Source organism: Haemaphysalis longicornis, unplaced genomic scaffold (assembly GCF_048455015.1).
Source record: "Haemaphysalis longicornis isolate Haplotype H1 unplaced genomic scaffold, Haemaphysalis longicornis Haplotype H1 scaffold_7, whole genome shotgun sequence".
Lineage (NCBI taxonomy): Eukaryota > Metazoa > Arthropoda > Arachnida > Ixodida > Ixodidae > Haemaphysalis > Haemaphysalis longicornis.
Window position 1 is genome coordinate 76827848 of NW_027526422.1, and position 19576 is coordinate 76847423.

Consider the following 19576-nt stretch of genomic DNA (forward strand, 5'->3'; position numbering starts at 1 on the left):
CTTTCACTGCCTTTCCCTCACACGTCTTATGCACCGCCACCAAGGAGTGCCCTCCCCCTGACACTTTCCCCAGACGCTGTTCCATTCTCCGCTAATCATCCAAACCACGTGACGTTTGCGCGGGTGGTTCAAACACCATATGCAGCAACATGCTCGCTGCTCAATTGTGCGGGGCTAATCCGAACCATGTGACTATTGCGCGGGAGGTTCGAAAATGATTTGCAACATGCTGGCCGGCGGCGGCGGCGCACTACGAGGTAGCAGCAGAGTAACCCACGCCGCCGTATGTTCACTGATAACGCGAACACTTCCTGAGACTCAGCAGAAATGCGCCATGACCGAAAAGACTGCAGCTCGCGCTGCGCACATATTTCATATTAGGGAGTGTAGTAATCATGAGTGCATTTTTACGCCAGTCCCTGCTTCTGTTTATTTTTCGCAATCATCTGATAACCGCACTACCGCTGTTAGCTGCCGACTGTGTAACTTGCCAAAGGGGAATCGGCAGAGGCGAGGGGGAAAATAGTTGTGAAAGAGGGGTGAGCGGTGGTGAGGAGGAACCCCGGAGCAGCGCCGAGTAAATCGATGACACCGGAATGAAAACTGGGGGGGTTAGACATATACTGCTTTGCAGTAAAAAGTTCCCAGTTCCAAAGGAGCCATGAAGAGAAAACACAAGTTTGGTTCATTCAAAAGATTGTCTCGTTAAAATCATACTGACACCACTTTTACCGTAAACTTTGCTCAAATAAGCTACATAATTAGGAAAAAAGGGAATGGCCAAGTGACCCACTAGCTCATTTTTCGCAACAGAACCTATGATGTCATACCAGACAGCCCTGCGATTGGCGGAGAGCGGCAAAGGCAAACGCAAATTAGGCAGAGCTTATAAGCTTGCAGAACGAGCTATTTGCGCTTAAATTGAGGGCACATTCTTTTTAAAGCACTAAGAATGGTGGGACAAACAGTGGAGGTTACGAAAGCACACGTAAACAGAGAAGTACCGATGCGTACTGCTGTTGCACTATGCTTGGTCTAGCTGCACAGGACTGCGGGGCTTTGGGGTTGTTTCAGACGACATTGGCCGATTGACGCAAGTGATGATGTCTTGCATGACCGTATTTGTCGAGGGAGTACCATGTTTCACGAAACGATTGTCTCCATGAACAAAACAAGCCAGGTACAAATCTGTTCACAAACAATCCAAGGGCAGAAAATGGCTTGCCGCGGTGTGGTGGTGTCATCTAGGTTCACTAACGGTAAACAAGGCCCTGTGATGTCATTGCAGACCACGAAAACGCATTTAGTGGGAAAATCAAAATTTTAACTTCATTAACTAATTTCTCAGTGAATAAAGCACCGTTTGCATGCGGACAAGCGCTGGGGGCCCTATAAACACGAAATCTTTCGAATAACACAACTTGTGTTTTGTCTTCATGGCTCCTTTAAGCTTTTTTTTTAAATGCTATGGATGAGCTGCTTCACATAAAAGGCGTATTTTACAACATTCTTAGCCTTGTATGGCTTTCTCGCACAGCTTAGACGTCGTGTGAAAAAGCCAACTTGGTCTAGCAGCTCAAGGCAAGGTAGGCGCACCTTCTCCCGTTTGCACTCAAGAGTTTGCATGAGCAGGCATTAATTGACTGCTGCATAATCGAGTAAAACTGAAGGCACTTCGCACTATGAGGCACAGGGCAGCGTAGTAGACCTCTCACTCGAGGATCTTCAGCGTAAACCAAGACATCGCGTACAAAAGGTAATTTTTTTGGCTTTGTAAATTCAATGCAGCCTCGGCAGCCAGGAATCGAACCCCAGACATTGTACATCCCTGCAGCCACAGGAGACCATGAGAGATCTGAGCAATCTGGCACCTCAGAAATCTCATGAAGATGAATAAAGCTACCGTGTGATATTATTTAGAGGGTTTACAAAACCCAAGGATAGACAGCATAGGGGCACTAGATACATACTTGCTTACACAAAACTAAAAAAAAAAAATGACGTGGGCAGCCAAGGCACGGTATATCTACGGTGTTGACCAACACCATGTATTGTGTCCTGGCCGACCACGTAATTTCTGTGCCTGCCTCCACTGGAATGTGAAAGGCGCCGTAAACAGCCCTGTGGTCAGCCATAACCCATTACACATCCAAGACTACAGTGCAAACTTTGTCGTGGCGGAAACCACGTACGATGCCGTTTGCACGAAGGTCACGCCAGCCTGCCTCATAGATTGCGCGATATCGATAGTGCATATAACAATTTCTGGTGGGACTTCACTAGGTGGTACATATAGCATCGTCCATACATTTTCAACAGTAAAAAAATAAAGGTAGTAAATAAGCAGTGCATAAGCTATCCCTACCTCTTCATTGTTTCACTACTTACTGAAAAACTTGTGCTTGAAAATGTCAGGCTGGAATGGATACGTAGACCAGGGTGGTATTGACATTGGCCTAAATAACTGAGTTTGATTTCCAGTACACACGCTGCTGTCTTCATGGCTATCAACTACCGTGTTACTGTAAACCCTCACTTGAAATGTACGCAGAGTGAGAACGCAATGGTGGATCTAAAGTATACCATAAATTACAAGCCAGGCAAGTGCGGGAACCCGTTAGGTTGTGACAAGTGGCCTGCGAACATTAGTTCCCACTGGAATGGCAGGATGAGTGCTGCAGGCAGGCTAGGGGTACCGTGACTGCAGTCAAGAGATGCTGCAAGAGAAAGAAATGGAACATGAGGAATGAAACACCGTTCAGGCAGCAGTAAATAAACAGTCTAGGATGAGTAAAAAAAGGTCAAACGACAGAGAAGACCACACAAGCAGTGCTCTTGCCCGCCCTGCGTTATCCGGGTCGTTCCCGCTGAATTTCCATTGGTTATTGAACGCCGACTGGCCTCACTATTAAAGATGAAAACACATAACGAAGTCAGCATCCCTTGGCAGGCACTCCTGGCAAGCAAAAGTGCTGGATGCAGTAACGAGTGCAACAGGCTAAAGCAGTGTGTTACAACGCCCTCACGAACCACACGCACACACGCACACACGAAAACCTTCCCAACAGCGTCCTGTCACGCTCCTAACTTCACCAATAGATCGTACTGCAAGTTCATTTTCGTTACAACACGGTTAGCACAAGGCACGTTGTCTAGAAAAAGCCTCGAGGCTAACAAGTGATTTTAATGACGCCACATTAAAGAAGAGACAAAGAAACGCCATGGGCGAGACGGGTTTGCATGCGAGCGAGTTTCTGCGCCGTGCAACAAACCGTCAACAGCTCGCGATCGCCGACAGAGGCGAACAGAGCAGCATAAACAGTGACAATGACGCAAGACGGTGAGAACGCGCCGTTAAGAGTTTCGTAAACGTTGCTAATATAACTGCAGCGAGCAGAAAGCAATTGAGCTTTTCAGTAGGAGATATGCGAACTGATTGCAAACCCGCCAAAAAGGAGCGCTCACCTGAGTCGGCCGATGGTGGACAGTTGAACGCCCACGGCTGATTGCACAGCCGTAGAGCCAGAAGACGCTGGAGCTGTTGAACGACGATTGACAGGGCGACAACCATCCACACTCGCGTTGACAGCAAAAGTCCAACGCGGCTACTTGAATCTCTACGGCGCGCACGCCGTGTAGGCAGCACTCGGAAAAATCTAAACATACCGCGCGGGAGCGCTGGGAACAAACGTGACGTCACATCCGCCTAGCGCTCCTCCTCACCCGCCGAAATGGTCGGTTAATTCCTCCCCTGAAGGGCAGGTGGTACAGTGAACTAGAATGTCTTGATCCAGTGGCGCGAACGGGAGCGCTTTGCAGCGTTCGGGCTGAAGCAAAGCACGTCTACCGCCGCCAGGGGCGCCACTGCGCCTTCTTCGAAAACGGTACCGCGGTTGCACGGGCCGTTCCTTGGGGCGCTCGCCAGCTATTGCCGCTGCCGTTTTTTACTGTGGTACAGTAATTAACCTTTATGGAAGAAAGATGCTCACTTTTGTTGTCCCTGTACTTTTCTAAGAACGTTTTGTTGCTTATCAGACCCGTTTGAGCCATCGGGCAACGGCTACAAACAAATCGTCTGCTAGCGGCGCAGACGATACGAGCGGATGTGCGATACGTTGGCGGCGCGCGGTCGGACAAACTCTCCGTCTGTTTATGGCTGAGGCCGGCCTTTCATTTTCTGCGTGTTTTACGTTTCCGTGATGTTCCACAGAAGCAAGAGGTATACAATCGTCAGGAATATAGTTATTGCGAGTGCTGTCGAATAGAGGTTGGCCAGGCCGGGTACGCGATGTCAAAACGAAGGACGGACACCTATTGCTTTGCTCCGGGTTGTCACAGTGGTTACCCTGCAGGTGCTCCCAAGGCGTCTTTGTTCGCCGCTCCTTTGGACGATGAACTGTGCAAAAAGTGGGGACAAAATTTGGGAAGACTGGACAAACTCTTGACCATATCTTCAGCCGTTGGTGAGCGCCACTTTGAGCCCGAGTGCTTATTGCGTGATTACATCCACGTAATAAACGGCTGTAAAGTGCGACTTGTACGCGGGAAGCTGTCACTGGCTCCAGGTGCTGTACCTACCATCCTGCCTGACTGTGCTTCGAATTCTGCGCGGAGCATGCACGCGGAAGCCGCAAAGGAAAAGGCGGACAAGAGTTTCAGTTTCGGCAGCCAGCAAGCAAGCTGAAGAGCCGAAAAAGATGAGGTGCACCAGCCACAACACGAGGCTCTCTCTCCGCAGTGCTCATCAAATGAAGTCGCAAGTTCTGTGGAATGATGCTTTCACAATGAGCCATCTTCAAGAAGTCAAGCTTCCTTCAAAGCTCTGGTGCCGGCTAAATTGTGCCGACGATCGAAACGTTCGTTTCGCTATACGACATCGATACGAAAAAAAAAAAAAAAGCTAGACATTTTCACGAGAAATCTGTGCTCTTCTATCCACATGACGACAAAGTGTCGTCGCAAACATTCTTTTCGTGGTGTGTTATGCGGAAGCGGTGACATATATTCCCTAGCTGTTGCGAACAGTGTGCTGCAAGAAGCTGACAGCAGTTCGGCCTGCAAAGGGGCCATGACGACTAGGAGGTTTAGTGATGTATTACACGTGCTAACACAGAAGCTGCGATCTCAAACGACACATTTGGAGACGCTGCCTTCAGCACTAAGTGCCTGGGGAAAGTTTCCTCTGAAGGTAATTTGTTTATTGCAAACTTTGCTGCTGAGAAAATCAGCCGGGTGCTACTGGACGCGTGAATACTGGGTATAATTTGCTTTTGTAGAGTGAAATTCACAAGTAGGTTCATGCCGGGACTTTATTACAGTAAATATAAAAAGTAAATCCATTCGTAAAGAATTAAACATAGCAGTTGTCCGCCGGCAGCACATCGAACGCGTACGCTCGCATCGATCGTCTGCGCAGGTAGCAGACGACACCAAACAACTCGATTTATAGCCGTTTCCCTACAGCTCAAACGGGCAGATTTGCAACAAAACGTTCCTAGCAAGGTACGGAAATGCCAGACACGAGTAGCATTTTTTTTTTTAAGGGTTAATTACTACCCAACATCGGAACAGCGACAGCCTGCCGCGGCGGCGCCTTTCGAAGATTAGAGTTCCTGTATCCCGTAGGGAGCATATACAGGAACTCTATCGAAGATGGCGCAGCAGCGCCACCTGGTGTTTTCTACACAGAAGAGCACGCCCCTTCCTCGCCGTTCGCGCCACTAGATCATTCTAGTTCACTATAAAAACAGGAAAACAGAGCAGGCGGAGCGTATTAACCGTTGTACGAACAGCTGTCTATTCTTTGCTCTTTTCATCGCACTTCAAATACCTGTCGGTCATGTCAGCTGCTGTGCTTCGCCGGGCTTTTTCTCGGCCCCTCAGACTGTGCAGCCGTAAGTGCGTGCAACCGACACATTCTTTCCCAGGGGCTTTTTCGAAGCTGGGAGATAACTCCAAAGCAACTGGTTGTTGACAAGTCTAGCTGCCTCCATGTGTTTGTTCTTCTCCGATAACTTTAAACCCCCCCCGCCTAATTTTTTTAGCCACTTAACACGTAGGCCTGTCAGACCCGAGATTCAAAGCATCTTTGCTACCGCGGTATCGCTCTGGGATTAAAGTGCGTGCTCTTTGGGAAAGTACGGTGGCCTTGAATTCAAGCGCATGGTTCCCGTAGGGTGGATTGTATACGTTTTCACTTTAGAGGTCCAGTCTTAGCCGCCCACAGCATAATCCCAGATGTTATAATTACGACACGCCAATGCGCGATTTTTAAATTAAATAACTGGCCAGTCGTGCTAATATGCGTCTGAAGATGTCTGGTGTCGAATTCCTTTGCTGCGACCTTTCGACTGCAACGTGCGACCGGCTTCGTGCCGTACCGTTTCAGGGTTGCAGTGCGTCAGGAGCCTATATGTTCAGCTCCCAGAAACGCACGAGATGCTGCGCAAAACGTGCAGGGAGTTCGCCGAGAAAGAGCTCAAGCCCATCGCAGGAGTCCTCGATAAAGAGCACAGGTACCCGCGTGAACCGGTGAGAATAACATCGACATGCTAGACGGTCGAGATCATAACCCCCTTCCCACCGATGCATGCACATGAGATGGCTTGTATTTCCTTTCTACTTGGCGTAATTTTGTGGTTTGCCTTTCGTAATTAATTAGCGTTGGTCAAATTGCATAGTGTAGGTGTCGCCACTGTAATTTATCGTTTTATTTCATGCACAGGTAATTTGATTGCCTAGTGTCCCGGATTTTAGCGTCGGCCAAGTCTAGACCATTGTCTCGGATTGTATGGCAGAATCCAAAAGCAATTAATTGGTCCACGTTTGAATGAGCGAGCTGTTTTTAACGACTTTGTTACCTTCTCTCGCTCTTGGAAAGGTTTTAGCTAATTAATGCTTACTAACATTGGAATGTGCTCAGAAAAAGCAACACTATAGTTGTTTTCATATTTCAATGCTTTAATAAAAAAAACCTGTATGCGAGGAGAACAGCCCATTAAGAATACATATATTGAAGAAAAACTAATTGGTCTCCATGCACATTTTATTTTGATATATTTCAGCTTGGTTATCAGCTTTAGTCACTAATGCTCTTTGTGAGAAGATCATAACACACTTGTAGTGCATGGCTCACAATTACGGCCAAGGCTGTTACGTGCCGCTGTGGCTCCCGAGTCCAGTGGTATTTTCCTAGCGAATAAAAATGTTATTGAGTAATGTAAACTTGGGGCAGTTGGTAGCAATCTACAGCCCCCTTCTTCTTTTTTTGTAAAGCATGTAAAATGCCATAGAGGGACAAATGCAGCAAAGGGACGAAAATGCAAAGGTGTGCGCTTTCCCTTATTCCTGGGAAATGTATACAAATGACGCACGTATCGGTACTGTGTCTGGTCGTCCTCCCTTTTACCACGTTGTATGCAGTGCTGGGGGGTTTTTCAATGGCAAACCAACTAGCCCAACATCCAACATTCACCTTTAGCTGGTTTCACAATAAACACAAGCGCAGACTGGACATGTCTTTGACCGGCATATCAAAGATGGGACGATCCCCAACTTTCAATAAAATTGTTTATTGGGGGTCTGTGCACCTATATGCACATTTCCTCCTTTCGCTTTGCATATCGAATGCGAATATAATTGTGCGTATCTGCAGTAAACAATTTTGTTGAAAGTTAGCACTCGCTCCGTATTTGCCTTGTCCTCGCCGAGTATGCGCCTGTATTCATTGCGAAAACCATGTACTACAACACTCCCAAACCTCTTCCCTTCTTTAATCCCTTATTCCAAAGCACACTGATTGGCTGAGTGTTGTACAAAAATCTACAAATGACGGTTCATTGTCACTTGACGCTTCTTTGCATCACGTCCCATATTCCAGATCCGGAAGTTGGGTGAGATGGGCCTGATGGCAGTGGCCGTGCCTACGGAGCTGGGTGGAGCAGGGCTGGACTACCTGGCTTATGCCATTGGCATGGAGGAGATCGCCCGCGGATGCGCTTCCACCGCCGTGGTCATGAGCGTCAACAACGTATGTTGTGATCATAAAAATGTTAGGCCAACCTTGACCCTCATGTCCTTCGGGATGCAAGTAGCGGCAGCGTGATTGGGCAGTCTTGAGTGGGCCTGTTTTGGACTGGGCAAAGCCGTAAGAAAGCCCGTACCCTTGTGAATGTTGACTCGGTGACGCTAAACCACGCTCGTCCTTTGTGCTTGCAAAAATGCCACTTTGGATTTTGTTGGCTGCACAGCAGACGTTAGGAGGTCATTGCAGCTCTTACCTTCGTATCATGGTGTCGTTGCCCTCTTCAAACTTGAGGAATTGTAGAAGTAACGTTTTTGAGGTGCTTTGCAGTGGTGCTCACCTAATGCTTTCTAATACCCCTGTCACACGGTCACTTTCAATCCGGATTGAAGCGAAGCACGATTGACTTTTCGAGCACGCTTGACGCACCGCCGCTGCTACATGGCATGTTTCGATCCCAATCGAGAAGTTGCACCAGTTGCACTCACGTACGCCAAACGACGCCAAAAATGTACTTCGCGACCGGCGTCTGGTAACTCTGCGCGGTCGTAGGTATAGGGAACTATGTAAATGTTACTGCACGCATATTTGGGTAAAGTTATTTGATACAATTTGTGCCGTTAGTTGAAGTTGTCACCTGTGACATTAGTCAGTGTGGGCGAAAGTATCACCCCTTTTATCCGATCGCTCTTGGAAACCTCAATCGTGCTTGAGAAACCAGGATTGAGTTCGAGCGGGATCGGGCTCGATCGCAATTGAAACTGCCATGTAGCAGCGCCCGATCTGGATTGAGCTCGATCTGGATCGACTCAGTCACGATTGAAAGTGCCCGTGTGACAGGGGTATTACTTCCCTTCGTGCCTGGAAGCACTGTGGACACTAGGCCTTTCCAACGCTGATAAATACAGTGGGGCTGCAGAAGTCCCCAACTAAAAGTGACCGGACTTTGAAGGATGCAGGGATGGGGTAGCAAACTTTTTGGTGAACTTCTGGGATATCGGATGTGCGTAAAGTGATACAGGGAAGCCTTCAGTGATGAATTGTGGAGAGCCCCAGGTAACGGACAGACTAGCTGTGCTGAACTGTGCGGGGACCTTGTCAACCTCCATTTGCATACATTACTGGACAATACTATGTGGCTAGCCTAGTTTCCATATGCATGTAATCTTCCTACTGGGCCACACTGTCTCCCATGGTGTACCAATATGGGCTCGTAAGGTCAGCCTCTGATTGGTCTCCTGCCAAAACCTCCACTCGCAAAAAACTTAGGCTACAATCGCATCCATCTTAACTGGCCCCCCAGTACTACAGTAACCTCGCTGCCTCAGTGACGAGAAGCCAAGCCTGAGCCCGTGGTCGACTTAGCGACAATGTCTGCCATGAGTGGCAGTCACATACAGTCCTTGTTAAAACTTTTAGGGCCACACCAAAAGTTTCAATTTTTAAAGCCAGAGCTTAACGCTCACTGGCTGACAAATTAATTTATGACAGCAAGAAGTGGGGGTGCATTTTGAAGCATAAAACATGTCTCATATATATATTGAATTTTTTGGGGCTTATGTTCTTTGGGCATGGCTTGGAAACTTTTGACAAAAGCTGTGCTTGTCTGCCCCCTGTATATCTTGGGGAGTAAAGCCTTTTTAGTGCACAGCACTTCAGCGCCCACTCCTGTGGTTTCACGACGCCTTCGTCCCTCGTAACCGACGAACAAAGGGGACACAGAAGGCAAGATAGAACAAGCGGGAAAGCGGAGGAGGAAAGTAGGGGGAAGTGTGAGGGGGAAGGCGGTACGCCAAGATGGTGCGAGACATCCTCTCTGGCGGCGACGCACTACGGGATAGCCGAGAGAACAAAGAGGCCACAGAAGATAGAGCAAGAAGGAAAGGGGAAGATGAAAGTAGGGTGAAAGTCACGAGACATTCCGCCATGGCAACGTGCTACGAGACGACAGAGTATATCGTGCGCCTTCGTGCGTTCCCTGATGTGGCAATCACTTCTCGAGACGCAGCGGGGATGCGCCGTCACCCAGAAGACTGCAGTTCGCCCTGTGCACAACTTTCGCATTAGGGAGTATTGTAATTGTCAGCCAAAATTTTTTGTTGCCAAATCGGTGGCACATGTAGAGTCTTCAGGCAGCGCTGCAGGGTCAGCACTGCTTGGTGTTTGTTGCCTCGGTGTATCTAGTCGGGGCTGTTACTGTGAGATCCCATATGTTAGTCTGCAGGCAAAAGCAAGTTCTTTTGTGCTTGCTAAACTGCTGACCTTATTGTTTCCAGTCTGCATGGCCAGTCTCAGTGCCTCTTTGCTGCTTCTTTCTTTTTGCACCACAGTCCCTGTACCTGGGGGCCATCCTCAAGTTTGGCACGGAAGCCCAGAAGCAAAAGTTCGTTCCACCGTTCACCACTGGCGAAAAAATCGGCTGCTTTGCCCTTTCTGAGCCGGGTGAGTACACCGTCATGAACATGGAAAGATGTGAACCATAACAGTACTGTGTTACGACCGTTTGGTTTCTTTCTCATCAAGAACTGACGTATGCAGGTGTGGGTGTGTGTCGTGTTTCTTCATAATACTTGACTAACGGAATTCATTCGCGCATTTGTGGGTTTGTCTGGCAGCGCAGGAAATAGAAACAGTGCCAGGAGTGCACGAGTGTGACAAATGTACTGCAGTGAGTTTATAATTCGCAGGCAGAGCGTATCACTGTCCTGGCAACCGTGTGTTTGGGAATGATGGTTTTTGAATGCAGGATGTTTACTGTGCAGATGCGAAAGGTAATGGGCCAAGCGTGGCACCTGAGTTTTGTTAATTCTGCTTTAAATGAGTCTGGCGGATTTATAAATTACAGTCAAACCCCGCGATAACGAAATCTCGCGAGTGCGAAATTCCCGCGGCAAAGAAATATTTTAAAGGGGTACTGACACCAATTTTCGGCATTAATATTATTGCACAGTTTGCTTTCTTTGCTCAACAGAATACCCTGGCTGAAATATGAGCGGCCTGCGACGTGAAGAACATATTTTTGATTAGACCTCATTTATCGCGCCGACGGAACAGCTCGCGGAGCGGCACTCAGCAAATGGACATCAGCGTGACATCATCCCGAGGTAGCCAAAAGAAGTGACGCAGCCAACGCTCGTCAAAAACTCGTGACGTCACTGCACGTGCGCAGCCCCGCGAGAGGCCACATGGGCGCCGGTGAATTCACAAACTGGTGCACGAAGCCAGAGCTGCAGGCATAATCGCTGCTCCGAAAGACACTGTTGGCAAAAATAAAGTTCAAAACACGGGAAAGAAAGCGATAATATAGCCCGGAATCGCAATAGAAGTCGTCATCAGGACTGTTAATGAAAGCGGTCATTGAATTTCCGCCGCAGTGGTAGGACTAGCACATCCAGGCAGCTCAGCTGTTCAGAGAGAGAAGAGAGAGAAGTGATATGGTGGAAGAAAGGAAAGGAAAGTGCACTGGGGATATTATTGAGCTCAGTAGGGAGCTCACCTGCATACAACCCAGTGCGGTGGGGAGGGGAAGAGGGGATAAAAGGCTGCGTGGTTGAAACAACTCCGCCACCGTCCTCCACAGTGTTTTGACGTCCGCACAAAGCGGTGAGGTCATGTCGGGATTCTGTCATATTCACTTTTCGGACTGAAAGCGCGGGAAATTGAAACAAACAATTTTCAGGCCGTTAAATGTAACTAATTATCACGCGCTCAAGTATTTAAAGTGCTGTTTGACGTTCGCCAGACCATTAAGCTTCGATAAAAGCTATAAAAATGGAACATAAAATTTTCGTGTCACTACTCCTTTAAGGTCACTGGCGAATGCCCATAGACACCCATGTATTTGATATCTCGTAGCAATGAAATGTTTTCGGAAAGCGATCCCGCATTAATGAAATTCACTGCAAGTCTAGTTGGCATTTTACCTACCCATTTGAGGCTAGCAGTGTCCAAAAAGGGCTGAAATGCATTTTTTTTTTTTCCGGCCTCGGAGAGCATGAACTTTTGCCAAAGCATGCTTTCATCGCCGCCGCCATCTTTGTTTACAAAAAGACCGTGCAGCAGGCTCTATCCTCCGTGTAAGGCCTCCACGATTGGCTGCTGGCAGCGCGCCATTGCAACCGTAGAGTTTCTCACTGGAAACTCTATGGTTGCTACGGCGCACCACCGGTAGCCTATCGCGGAGGCCATCGGCTGTGGAAGCAGCCTCGCAGCGACACCACCAGGGGGCAACATGTCATCACCCATCATCACCCTGTTTCAAATGGGATACCATTGGCAATCAATCAATAGAGACAGCACGGCTGCACGGCTTTGGCGTGGGCTAGCTAGCTCGCTACCCCTGAACAGCATGCGTCTGTTTGTTGTGTTTTCGGCGATCGGCGTGTTTGCTCTCAGTAAGATGCCTTCGCCAGCACAAAAGCGGAAGTTTTTATCGCTACAAGATAAGGCCCAAGCCAGCGGTCCAAGTGGAGGAAGTTTAGAACCACTGGAAGCGCACTGTATCATTTTGAAAGGCAAGGCTGCCGCCACTCTTCAATGGTGTACGTGCACAAAAGAAAACATTGATGGCTGCGGCCTTTCTAAACGTCAACAAAGCAGTGGTCACTTAGTTTTGTGAACAGCATTGTAACGAGGTGCATTCTTTGGAAAAGTTCGTCAACAGAAGAAGCTTGCGTGCTCGGACAAATGCAGTGTTAGGGTGGCCAGCAGCGGTGCTGAAGCCAAGGAGAAAAACAGGCAAAGAATGCGGACCTGCAGGATGTTTTGTGAGGTCATGCTGCTGACCGCTGTGCTTAAAGGCCCCGGTGCTAGTTCACCCAGCGCAGAAAAGTGCTTCCTGCACCCTAGTTTTACTCTGTACGTTAAAAGTTTCGGTTGATTTTATTTCCTTAGTACCTATTGGCGGTGAGCGCGAACACGGGCAGCACTGCGAAGCGTGCTTCGGTGACGTCGGCTTAGGGATTCTCGCATTTGTCGTCTGCTTCACTCAGGCTCGCTCTCCCTGCTGTTTCTTTGCACTCGATCAACGTCTGATGCTTGTCTGCACCAGAATTGGCGTGCGGGTAACTTTTTATCATAATAATAGGCTTAAAATCGCATACTCTAGCTCATGGTGTCAGTTAAAGTATAGTTTTGGATACCGCTACGGAACAAACACTGCCGGCGTCGCCCCATTCCTTGCGAAGTCGGTTCTGTGCGGAGCACGAACAGTCGGAGCTAGGCGTCAGCTTCTCGATTAAGGAATCTTTCGAACAACAGTCAGCTGCTAATAACCGACAACAGCGAAAATGGAAGACCAAAACAAATTCTGGGCCTTCAGGGCTGTCGGCTTTGGCAGAAGGCATCACGATTCCCGGTAATCATATGTAAGGTAAAACAGTTTTTGCAACCTTGCCGAATGCTCGAACGTGTTGTGTCACATCAATTTACATTGTCAAGGCATGAAAGTTTGCCGACATGCACTACGGGCTGCAAAAACTCTAGGTTGAGTTCCAAATAACCCACTGTGTATATAGGCGCGTGCTGATTTTATACCAGACGTCTAACCATTATGGACGTTAATTGAGCAAAAAGAGTCACGTCTACGTTACCTATGCAGTAACACTATGTTTGTTCATACCTGGAGGGATATTTCGGTACATTTTCCACAGCCATATCTTCCCGATATTCGGATATGCATTATAGGAAAACTGCACTCAAGAGGAGGAGGAGCAGGAGGAGAAAACTTTATTTAACAATTAAATCGAGCTGGTTAGTGGGCTGGGTCCTCCGTCCAGGACAAGAGAGTAAAAGTAGCTGTCGAGGGGACGAAAAGAAGATCACAATGCTGGTGGACGAAAAGCAGAGAGGGGAATATTGCCTAGGACAGTTACCACCTGTAACAGAAAAAAAAAGGTATTTTGTGCCTAATAAGCTTTTTGTGTGTAACGCCATCCCAAGTAGAATAGGATTTGTTCTTTGCACCTGGAAGGGTTGGAAAGCAATAAAGAGCTGCTTGGAAATATTCTTCGGTTTCGATTCTTGTAATATATGCAGGTATACTATTTATTGTGTTAGTTAGCGAGTATATCATGCCTTCAACACCATAATCATGTCACCATTGTTCGGATTGAGAGTCAGTTCGTTATGATAACGATATGATTACGATAGAAATTCGGAGCACAAAAGCCGCCTTCGAGTACTGTGGTCAACGTTGTTTAGGGCGCGATCATGGCGGCGTCGCACAAACCTCCTCATTGTATCTGCATGTGAATAAACAAAGCACGCTGCGGATATGCACCTTCTTGCACGCAGCCGTAATGAAAGCCAATTTGTGAAGAAGGGAACGTATGCCATACAACATGAAGGAAATACCCACACGACCTTTGTGAGCCTCCCAAATATCCTAAAACCTCCTAATAAGACGTTTGTGACGGCGCAGAAAAATTAATGCGTTGGGCAGAAAAAAAAGCAAGAAACATTAATCTGATGCAAGACAACAACGAAAGAAACAGAAGAAAGCCGCTTTATTTCCTGCTGTACGATGCACGTGTAGGGGCCACTGCTTGGTACGTAGCATTAGACTGTTGAGTCTTCATAAGAGCAAATAAAAAATACTGCAGAGAAGCCTACGCATTTTGAATACTTATCGAGGAGCTCTGATTGCTGATCCTCGCGACTAAGCTAGAAAGGACGAGTTACACACTATCTTCTGGCCGATGCTCTGAAGAAAGTTCTCTATCTCCTCGTGTGTTGCAAACTTGTGGGGGATACAGCTTCAAATTATTCAGATGCGTCAGAAGCTGGCAAAATAACTGAGTCACTAGAAATATGCTTTTCAACGCACTACAGCAACAAAGGGGGTGATTTCTAGCACAGGCACTGCTGCCCCTCACAAGTGGAGTGTAGCAGACGACAGCGGTGCGAGTCCCTAAGCCGACGTCAGAGCCAGGGGGCGCCACTCAAACATCTCACTGCCAATATTAACTTCGCTGACTCTTCTCCTGCCTTCAGTTGGCCTTCATTTGGCCTTAGATTTTTCTACTAGTGTACCAGTCAGTGAAGCATCGCATGTGCACTGGTGCAGTGCTTATGTGGAGCGACCCGGACTCGGAGCTTGACACAGTGTACAAACTAACAAAGTAAAGAAAGGCACATTCTTCCATTCACAAGGGTGTTGTGGCTTAGTTTCAACTGAGTGGACAAATTGCGACGACACTTTGGCGGCTGGCGGACTAAACTTTGGGCCGTCTGACTCTGTCGGAAGGTCGGCGAGTCGTTCAGTAGCGCAGTCAAGCCAAGCCATTTTTTTTCTGACGTGATACAAAACGCCACCGAAAATGAGCAAGAATGCAGAGAGGAGGACAGCATTCTCGCGTTGATTTTTCTGGGGAATAAATTCTCGTAAACGCAACGAGAGCGGTCGAAACATGGCCTACAGACTCCAGACTACAATTTGCCCTCGTAATCCCGCAATGTTTACAGATCACTTCAGTGCCCCTTTAAATAGAGGGTGCCAAAGCCGCAGTGTACCATAGTGGGCGACCACAGATGGACTTGTACCTCCTGGGGACCTTTAACACGCACTGAAATTTTGTTGATGTGGGTAGAAGGAGGCCGAGCTACGTTACCTGCGGTGTTTGGTTTCCAAGACTGATGCTGGCTATTTCACAGTTTCAAAGAAGGAAAAAAAAAACGTGTGGTGTTTTGGAATGTGTGTTGCGATCTTGTTTTGCCCTTTTTCCCCCTCCTCATCAGGTAATGGCAGCGACGCTGGCGCAGCTTCAACCACTGCAGTCCTGGAAGGGGACCACTACAGAATCAACGGCACCAAGGCGTGGATAACGTCGGCCTACGAGGGGGAAGCAGTCATTGTAAGCATGCTAGTTACACATTACTACATACGCACAGAGCCAATCTGCACATGTTTTATTTTTTGTAAAGTACCAGTTATCATTTATAAGATATCAACTTGGTGTAATGTGGCTTTTTCTGAATGCCAATGGCTAAGGCGTTGTGCTGCTGTGCCCAAGGATGCGGGTTTGATTCGTAGACACAGCGGACGCTTTTCTAATTGAGGCGAAAAGCAAAAATGCCCATGTGTAAAGACATTGGTGCAGCATGCTTAAGGGGGCACACAGGTCTTTGGGACCGAAAAATTGCCCAAAAAGAGCATTTTTTAGGTATCACTTTTCTCTTGGTGCGCACAGCTTTTCCTCCGAAAATTCCTTTTGTGGAACAGTCTTAGAAACGCTAGAATCCAACACCTCCGAGGCACAGGGCTTTATCCTGGGAGACCCCCCCGATCTTAAGCGTTGGATATGGGGACCCCAGTACCGGTTTCTTCTTGGCTTTCTGCGTGCAACTGGTGCAATTTTGTACCTATAAACTTCCCTGTTATGCCGTAGGGCAATCTAGCGCATTAAAAAAAACAAACTAATTAGATATTTGGAATCAGCTAAAAAAGTGAACAAGCCTATGAAATTATGTCAAAATTGGTTGGAAAGCAAAAAAAAAAATGTTTGTAAGACCAGTGTGCCCCCTTAAAATGCCCAAGTGACCAAAATTAATCCGTAGCCCTCCACTATGGCACACCTCGTAGCCCAGTAGAGCTTAAGCGCGTTAAGCCCCATTTTTTTTTTCCTGGCCACCACTCTACTTCCTCTCGTACCTAAGCCAAGTCAAAGGTACTCGCTCATACTCACTCGCAAATTTATTTTGAAATTGTGTTCAACTTGCTCATAGGAGTTTTTTTGTGACGGAAAGCAACGGTTTGAATCGCCCAGGTGATGGCCACGGTGGACAAGTCCAAGAAGCACAAGGGCATCAACGCCTTCATCGTGCCCATGCCCACTCCTGGCCTCAGCCTGGGCAAGAAGGAGGACAAGCTGGGCATCCGAGCATCCTCCACGGCCCAGCTCATCTTCGAGGACTGCCTCGTCCCCAAGGAGAACCGGCTGGGGGAAGACGGAGCTGGATTCAAGATCGCCATGGTGAGAGGGCAGTTGGCACTATGGCGGTTGCGTGTGGTTCTTTGAAAGAATGCACTTTTATTGCCTTGGGTCATGAAGGCGGTGCGGCATGTTCAGAAGACACTAATAAATCCTTCCTGGTGAATCCACCCTATTGTTGAGCTGGTGAAACGGTTTGATGGAAGATGCAGATCTGAAAGAATGGTTGCTTGCTAATGGAAGGGGTGTACAGACGTGCTGTGTTTATTTTAAAAATGCACTGTAATAATGAATGCAACCTTGGTGGTGTTCATCGAAATTTAGAAACTTTTTTGAGCGTGAATAGTACAGTCATGTCTTGTTAATATGGACGTCTCCGTTCCCCAGAAAAATCATCCATAATGTGAATCATTCATAATAACGAATCAAGGTCAAAAACAGAAACATTAAGGCGTAACCGTTGGAAAAAAGAACTCTGTTTATTTATCCAAAAAACGGTGTGTAGGTTTGCACCAATGCCTTCTATCCGCTGATGCACCGTCGACTTTGCAAGGTCAATGCAAAGGTTTTTTTTTTTTCAATCCAATCTTTCACGTATTGGACAGGTGCTGCAGGCATCTCACTTTTGAAGTGGCATATTTCCTTTTTCAGATGAGCGGAAAGCTCGGTCTGCTTACACTTAACACCAGCCATTGCCTCCTCCGAACTGACCGGAGAAGTGTACAGCCTTGCCCTTTATGCGCAGTGAATATTGGCGGGAACTACATATCGTCCTCTTGCTTGTCCTGGGGCTCAGGACTTGCTTTTTCCAGTGTATGCTGCACCGGGCAGTCTTGTTTCATGAGGAAAGGGTGTCACCCTGGCGTCACTATTGTTCGCTGATCACTTATGCCCTGTATCTAATTCAGTGGTGCTGGAAGGAAGAGCGTTCCGAGATAAATGCATGCTTCGGCTTTCTTTGCTTCTTCGGCCACCAGTTAATTTCTGGCACGCGCTGGGGCCTCATTTGGGGCCTGGAGTCTTTTTTTTTTTTTTTTTTTTTTTTTTTTTTTTTTTTTTTTTGCTTTGTGGACCCCTGTCCATAATGGCGAGACAAAAATGCCTGTATTTACCCGTTTCGACCCCTAAATAGCCGTCAATAGTCTGGATTGTGTCGAATTTTTTCGCCAAATGCGACCAACCATGGTCGATTTTTTTTTATTGTTGATTTAAACTCTTCGGATGAACCTATTTCGAGAAAAAAATTATCATAATTTTTTTAGGGTGACCATAAAGTGACAAAAAAATCGTTTGTGTTGTTACATATATGTGGTTTATTCATGAGTAACACAAGGAAAATTCTAAATAAAAACGAGAGAGTAACCAGCCGGCACCTTTTGAGTGAATCAAAATCAGATAGACATCACTTTCGCGGGCGCAAAAAGCGGGAAGTGCCCGGAGAACGATACCGAAACCAGCCGCTGTGCAGGCGGGGGCGCGCAGCCAGATGCGGGAGCGATATTCGCCGTGAGCTCGACATGTAGGTGGCGACAGCGTCGCGCTGCTAGTGTGGATGCTCCGCTGAGCGGCCCGTAAGAATGCACACTGTGGGTGCGCTTCGTGCCTTTTTCCCGCCGTATGTGCGCACGAAAGGTGCAAACAAGAGTGGTATGCTGTAGTTCTGTTCCTCAACGTTGAATGTATAGCATGGAAGCGGCAGTCAGTTTTCATTACTACGCCAAAAAAAGCGACGACTCATCGGGAATCTCAGAATGGCCGTAATTGTGACAATGAACTTGTGCGCTGTGGCTCGCAGCAAGCTCGATCTTTCCAGACTAAGGCTTTGAGCCTTCAATAAAAGCATAAATAGAAACAAATCAGGAAGCCTCGATCTCTGAAATTCAGTTTACAGCGGCAATCTCAATCGTTTTCACTGGTAGCATGACGCATTCTTGCATTTGTGGGATGCCCTGAAACGGTAACACTACTTAACTGCCCCGAAATTCTTTCTAAGAGCTGACGATATTTTTTGCGTGTTCAAAAGGCAACATAAAATTACTGAATTTTGATCAGCGCAGAGATATAAATGTACCGCTCTAACGGGTCTTTTAAATGAAATTTTAACGACTCTGAAGGAAGGTTTGATGAATAACGGTTTCGGATCAGTTATTTACGGCTTTCGTCACAAGTGAACTTGCGAATTGAATTGTCAACGCACGAAGTACAATGAACATCTCATGTTTAGCTAGGTTTTCGCAAAGTGACAAGCAGGCTTCCAGTGTGCAAACCAAGCTTCTGGGACCTCACAGTGAGCACAAATTTTCTGTTACGGCTGCTATGTTGACCATTTGCGTTCCTTCTAAAGTCTAACAGGTGCCTGCAACAGCGAGATGTGTTTGCATTCTTGCGTATAAGGTCGCTTACGAACCCTAAAGACGGCAATAAATGAAGTTGCGCTGTTGCAGATGTAGTAAAACATTTCCTTTTTATTTCTCGTTGCGAATCAGCGCAACGGGTTCCCGGTAACTACTTTGTTTTGTAAAATGAATATCGCCTTTGTCTTGGCATTTAATTCTTGAGGATTGGTTAAAAAATGAAATTCTGTGCATTTAGTTTTTTTTTCGAGAAGGGGGGGGGGGGGTCC

The 19576-nt window shown here is 47.3% G+C and overlaps 1 protein-coding gene across 2 annotated transcripts in view; it reads left to right on the forward strand.

Moving 5' to 3' along the window:
- Positions 1-19576, forward strand: part of LOC144145998 (short-chain specific acyl-CoA dehydrogenase, mitochondrial-like) — a 53907-nt gene that overhangs the window by 8829 nt on the left and 25502 nt on the right. The window contains exons 2-7 of one of the 2 annotated variants that reach the window (XM_077677898.1): positions 5751-5894; positions 6389-6531; positions 7880-8029; positions 10354-10465; positions 15761-15876; positions 16789-16995. In XM_077677898.1, the coding sequence (XP_077534024.1) occupies positions 5751-5894; positions 6389-6531; positions 7880-8029; positions 10354-10465; positions 15761-15876; positions 16789-16995 (872 nt within the window). The remainder of the gene's footprint in view (positions 1-5750; positions 5895-6388; positions 6532-7879; positions 8030-10353; positions 10466-15760; positions 15877-16788; positions 16996-19576) is intronic. The other variant, XM_077677899.1, reaches the window with a different exon arrangement.